Source organism: Clupea harengus, chromosome 1 (genome assembly GCF_900700415.2).
Source record: "Clupea harengus chromosome 1, Ch_v2.0.2, whole genome shotgun sequence".
Classification (NCBI taxonomy): domain Eukaryota; kingdom Metazoa; phylum Chordata; class Actinopteri; order Clupeiformes; family Clupeidae; genus Clupea; species Clupea harengus.
The window spans coordinates 909,636-916,422 of NC_045152.1; the positions used below are offsets into that span (position 1 = coordinate 909,636).

Below are 6,787 nucleotides of genomic sequence, written 5' to 3' on the forward strand. Positions count from 1 at the left end.
GACCAGGAAAAGCCCAATCCAGTTTTACTCAGGAATTTTCCAGGCATGGATAACAGCCTTAGGAACTGCAAGCAGGTACTGAACTCTGAGTTTCTGAGTGGTTTTCTGTGTGTGTGTGTGTGTGTGTCCTTCTGACAGTATAGCAGAGATACCAGATCTCTTCATCGTTGTCCTCTGTCTCCGTCTCCAATCGACTCCTCAACCAAATATTAAATCTTACATCAACTTCTACCCCCTTCATGCCCCCCCCCCCCCCCCCCCCCCCCCCCCCCCCCCCTCCAACTATTATTAGTCAACTGGATTTTGAAACCAACTGTCATGTTAGCACATTGCTGTGGCTTTACAAAATAAATATAATCCCATCGACTTTTTCTATAATGGAATTATGACCTAATCTCACCTCGGACCTGAATCAAATTTTTTGTCCCACATTCAGTTTTTTTTTTTAGACAAGAGAGTTTTATTTAAGATCTACTTTAGCTGACTTTCCTTTTTCCTTTTATAGTGCTCTCATCCAATGTATATTACCTTCTCCCTGTTTATGCTTTCTGTTTCTCTCTCTATCTTTGTCTTATTCCTTCAGTGCTGGGACATTGCCAGTCACATTCCGATGCCTGGAAGAGAACCTGAAGATTGACAAGCGTGTGACCCGCTTTGTGCTACCCATCGGTGCCACCATAAACATGGATGGCACTGCTCTCTATGAGGCTGTGGCGGCCATCTTCATTGCCCAGATGAATGGCATTGAACTGGACGGAGGGCAGATTGTCACAGTGAGGTAAGGCCCTGCACTTCAAAGTCTTTCATGGGATTCATTTTCTGACAGTGTGGTAAATCGATTGAGAGAGACTCTCTGTGGTTCGCAGGGAGAAGGCCTGTTTAACCCTCCTACTGAGTCCAATTGAACCCTTTTTTGTTGTTAAAAATTGGTAAAAGTGCTTTTTCATCCTGAAAGTGCTTTTGACTGCCCCATTCACAGTTGTTGCCCACCCCCCAAGCCGGATCAATTTGACCCTTTGAATTCCCTTAAACATACCTATATCCCCTACAACTTCCAACCAATAACTCTACCCTTACACACACACACCCACTCACAAAAACTGCCTTCATCACTTCATATCGATTCTTCTTGCTAGTTGTGTGTGTATGTGTGTTTGTGTGTGTGTGTGTGAGAGAGAGAGAGAGAGAGAGAGAGAGAGAGAGAGAGAGAAGTTTACAAACTTAACTGTCTTAACACAATTTCAGACAGTTGTCTGCAGGTGTATAATATACAGGTTACCTTACAAGACTTCTATTTAGCTAGAGGATAAATACATCTCTTTGAGTCAAAGCATGCTTGTTTCTCCAGAGCCCTGCTCTAAGGGTGACAAACCTATCCACTTGTGCATCTCTGGCAAGCATTTAAAAGCAATTTATCTTTGGTTTGTTAACTTTAGACGTGAGGACTACCATTCTTGGAGATACTGTACACAGACCGCTTTTCATGTCCAGCCGTAGTGCTTTCTGTTTGGGTTTCCCATTGTATTTAGACATTTCTCTCCCCTCCATTTAATCCCGAGGGCTATGAGACACCTGTGTATGCTTTCAAGATCGCCAGTGCCTCCTCCATTTTAATGACAAGCAGTACACGGAGCTCGTGTTTGTTGATCCAAGATCACATAACTACATTTGGATCACATGAACTGGTGGAGTTGTGGATGTATGCGTTCATTTACCATCCCAAAATGTGAACATTACAGCCTGCTGCCGGCTCTGCCATTCTGCTGTCCTACAATACTTTTGTTCATTTATGGATATCTTTCAACAATGCTGCTAAAGTGCTGAATATGCAGAGATGGTTACATTATGGATGAATTGGGTTTTGTTTGCCTCTGGTATTTTAGCTGTGGAAGACCTTCTGTCCCTGTCTGTATGATGTACTAAATGTTTCTAAAGATTTAGATGGACATAGTTTCATTTTCTCCGTTTACTCAACTCCTTGACTCTGGTTTAAGCTTATTTCTCTCGCTTTTCTGCTCTGAGAACAAAAATAGTTATTAAATAGGACTTAAGGAATATGGACTCATCAAAGCTTACTAAACGAAAGCCAATAATAACATTTCAGGGGCTTTTCTTGTTCTTTTCTCTTTCCCCCTTTCCTCCTCCAATGATTTGATCTTGAAAAATTCCCATGCCTGTTTTCCTTCGTACTCTCTCGCTTCTTCACTGTCCTCCTTCCTCTTTTCCCATGTCTGAAAAACAAATCTCCTCTTCTGTTCTTTGCGTCACAGTATGACAGCAACATTGGCCAGTGTCGGAGCAGCTAGCATACCCAGTGCTGGCCTTGTGACCATGCTGCTGATCCTGACTGCGGTTGGCCTCCCCACCCAAGATATCAGCCTTCTCATCGCTGTGGACTGGCTACTGTAAGTGCATCTACTCAGGCACAATGCCATACACTCTCTACTCTACACTACTCTACTCTACTCTACTCTACTCTACTCTACGCTACTCTACGCTACGCTACTCCACTCTACTCTACTCTACTCTACTCTACTCTACTCTACTCTACACTACTCTACTCTACTCTACGCTACTCTACTCTACTCTACTCTACTCTACGCTACTCTACGCTACTCTACGCTACACTACGCTACTCTACTCTACGCTACTCTACGCTACGCTACTCTACTCTACTCTACTCTACTCTACTCTACTCTACTCTCCTCTCCTCTCCTCTCCTCTCCTCTACTCTACTCTACTCTACTCTAATATACTCTACACTCTCTACTCTACTCTAATATACACTACACTCTCTACTCTACTCTACTCTACTCTACTCTACTCTACTCTACTCTACTCTACTCTATTCTACTCCACTCTACTCTTCTCTACTCTACTCTATTCTACTCTATTCTATTCTACTCTACACTCTCTACTCTACACTCTCTACTCTACACTCTACACGCCATCTTCCGTAAATTATCTGGCTTTTTAGCCCCATCATGATCTTGCAAGGATATTTTGTGATTTTAATGCGGCCAAAAACAAATGCGCAGCGAGAATTCTCAAAATATTCTGGTTACATTTGTAATGATGACGCCAGGTTTTTTTGCATAAATTGAAATCACCTATTGTTGGTGTCAGTGAACACACAAGTGGCCATGAGCACTGGATTAGATCTTCACGTATAGTATAGTCAAATTTGTCAATTTATCAAACAAACTGGATCATGATATCTGAGCTTGCCTGCCTCATTCACTTCTGTTTATATGATATGATATATGATCTTGTGGTGTGTGGTATGCCACAAGGCATATATCATATGATACATATATATGATATGTGTTCTTTTTGTCAGATGTATTATCATTGCAACTGGTTTACAGGTTTCTTATTTGCATTGTGTTTATGAACCAATAGTCTATAGACTGTTGTCTACACATGCATTGCACATGCATGACGTCTATTTGACTGTGTTCAGGGACCGCATGAGGACCTCCATCAATGTGGTAGGAGACTCCTTCGGTGCTGGCATTGTGGACTTCCTGTCTCGGGCCGAGCTAGCGGAAATCGACGGAGAAGACGCCGCAGCTCGTGAGGGCGAAGAGGAAGAGGCGGAATTCATTCCACCCCCGCCTCTCCTGACCGAGATGGACCTGATGGACCTGAAGCCCCCGGAGCTGCCACCGCGTTCACCTCGTCCACCCAAGCTGAACCACACCCCACACTCGCTGGCCCAGTCCCATTCCATAACGCACTCTCCTCTGTCGGTGCGTTCGCCCTCTCCGCGCTCTGTGCGCTCGCCATCGCCACGCTCCATCCGCTCACCGTCGCCGCGCTCGGCCCAGTCCCACTCGCCCAGGCCTTTCCGCACGCACTCTCCACGTCTGCTGAGGCGCACTGAGCCCGGGTACACCGCCTTGCCCACTCATGAAAACCAGGTGATGCTATGAAGTGTCATTATGCTTTGTTTGGGGTATGGGTAGGGTGTATTGTTGGTTAACATGAGGTGGCTGCACTGTGTTGGGGAAAGGGCAAAGTTCTTGTTATCTTCTCGAAAACATATTGCTCACTCATGATAACCTGGATAGGTTAAAGTACGGGTTAGATTTTTGGACTTTCTCTTTATTAGGGCTGAAAAGAGGTTTCATACTTAGACACTTAGATGTTTGACTTGATCAAAAGATACCAAACCCATGAGCCATGGTTGAGAGTTTGAGCATACTTTATAGTACCCAGTGATTTTAAAGGGTTTTGTATTGCATACCTTCATTTTATTTCTGTTTGTTTAGTGCTTGCCCATTCATGTAAAAGAGCAACTGAAGACCAGTCAAGGAAATTTGACATTTCTGAACCGCAATGAAACCAAATATGAATAGAAAGAGTTCTCTGACATTGTAATTTAACTTCTGTTACTCCAATATTTTGGGAAAAGGGACGTTTCTTGACATTTTCTATGCCACTTACTGTGATGCTTGGGCCCTCTGGCTGGTGTTTCCTCTGATTATTCTGAGTTGTGTCTCTTCTCTTTTGCCCCTTCCGATTCTGAAGCTTCTTCGGTTAAGTTGTTTGAAGTTACGTCTCGATTTCTAGGGAAGTCTGTTGGGTATTTTAGGGCCTCCATTGTTTGCTCCTTCTAACCGTTTCTTGGATGTGTTCCTTAGCTTTTGTGTCTGATTAGAACTGATGAACTAAATTACAGTCGTGTTAAGCCTTCTCATCTCTCTGGCTTTTCTCAGATTCCTTCCTTCCCCCGCGCCCACAGAGAGCGGGAGCGAGACCGAGAGAGGGAACGACTGCGGGGAAGAGAGAGGGAGCGAGAGAGGGAGCGAGAGAGCGAGACAGAGGAGGACGAGGAAAGAGAGCGAGCGCTGGATGAAGGCAGTGATGGGGGGGAAAGTGACGACACTGCTTACGACCGGAGACACACCATCCCCCCATCTGACCTACCATGAGTCCGCCCAACCCCCAGACCATCGTTGATGGCAGCGTCACAACACTTACAGCATCTCCCCACACTTATTTCACCCCTCCACCACTCCCAAGTGGTGGTCTTTTCAGGTAGATAATTGGACTGGGCAGAAACTATTTCAGTGGACGCCCGTTTTATTTGTGCTTTATGAGGGCAACTGGAGTGTGTTTATGATCATTTTTGACAAATTGCAAAGGTAGCCTAGTGACAGTTGCCGTGGAGTCTGCTGTATTGAACCATTTTGTTTCCTCAATTACCCCTTTTATTGTTTTAATTGGAGGCCTCCAAATTGCACTCTTCCATGCAGTCTTATCTAATCAGAACTGGTTGGAACAACTCCCTGGGCCCCAAAACAACAACACCCAGAGGCCAGGTGCATCAATCAGGTTATGCATTTCACTCACTTCGAAGCACAAAGTTGGGAGCATGCCATTCCACACCATAACCTGTTTGTAGTATGCCGACTCGAGCATGATTGAGTGTGATTGATAGTGCTTGTTTACTCCATAATTGGTATGAGAAAAGAGGAGTGTTCAGGTTCAGGTTACTGATCTATAATCTATGTGAATCTCAAGCAACAGTCACTCATTTTATCTTCGCTCAGTATCCTCAATTGCTTCCTTATCAGTCCCTGTCTTACCCTTTACCACTGCAGAAAGGTTTAATGGTTTGTTGTCATTGCACTGCCCCCATGAAAAATGGAATTTATTGACTGAATCTCAGTCTTTCTCGTTAAGTCACAGAAAGGTTATTGTTAATATTGTTATTATTTATGTATTTAAAACGATGAATTCTAATTTCTTTGTTGTCTGGTATGCGTGGTGTTAGCTGTTTAACTTCTCTCTCACATGCACAACAGTCAGCTCTTGTTTTTTGACTGATGTACTAATCTATTTTGTTGTTTCATTACTCTTATTTTACTTGTATGTATGTATTTATTTACAACTGTATAAATATGCTCATTTGTCTTCTGTCTGTCACTCCGAAATGCCTTTCATTTCAAGTGGAAAATTATAGACAGCTATCCCCCAAATCCCTCTGTCAAAATCCAAATCTACAGCTTCAGCTTGTGTGTAAACTGAATGCAATAAAATCTTAGAGATTTATTTGAGTTTATACTTTGAGATGGATCTGTTTTTGTGGCTAAATGTGTGTGGTATATGTGTCCCTTGTTGCCTAATTTTTTTCTCCTAAGTATTACTTCCCTTTTCCGTGTACTGTTGAGGAGCCAACATGAACATTTGGTAAACGCACAGGTGAAGCACTTGGAATATGCACTGATGTGGTGCACAAGAATTTAATTTAAATGATTTGTCTCAGTGCGCTTGCACACAAACATACATATATGTATATATATATATATACTTGCACAATGGCAATGGCAAATCCACACATACGCACACATGTGCACACATGTGCACACACACACACACACACACACCACAAGGCAGTGCCCAATATTATACCACTGATCACTAAGAGACAAAGACACGCAGAAACATCAACACACTTAATCCGCTCAAAGAGGGGAGGGAGGGAGGGAGGTGGAAGAACGGAGAGACGTAGGGTGGGCGAGAGGGCGGCAGATGGTCAGAAAGACGTCAATCTTTCTCATTCCTCTCAGACAGCACAGGGGCATTGTGGGTAATTGCAAGGGCCACTGACGTTAGTGTGGGGACCCTGGACGTCAGAGAGAGAAGAAAAAGAGAGGGAATGAGAAATTGTCAGGAAAAGAGAGGTTGGGACTGGCTTATGCGATGATTGAACTGGGATGAGCTTGCGGAATTGAATGCTATATCTTGAGGATGCTACGGGTTAACATTTTTTTATGAA

At 43.7% G+C, this 6,787-nt stretch overlaps 1 protein-coding gene across 1 annotated transcript in view; it reads left to right on the top strand.

The window, feature by feature from the left end:
- The window catches only part of slc1a9 (solute carrier family 1 member 9), an 11,373-nt gene extending 5,303 nt beyond the window's left edge, over positions 1–6,070 (top strand). Inside the window, exons 5-9 of the mRNA XM_031559164.2 lie at positions 1–75; positions 584–778; positions 2,271–2,405; positions 3,464–3,923; positions 4,722–6,070. The exon at positions 1–75 is cut by the window's left edge and continues 159 nt beyond it. Coding sequence (XP_031415024.1) covers positions 1–75; positions 584–778; positions 2,271–2,405; positions 3,464–3,923; positions 4,722–4,937 — 1,081 coding nt within the window. The 3' untranslated portion in view covers positions 4,938–6,070. The remainder of the gene's footprint in view (positions 76–583; positions 779–2,270; positions 2,406–3,463; positions 3,924–4,721) is intronic.
- The last annotated feature ends 717 nt before the right edge of the window (positions 6,071–6,787 follow it).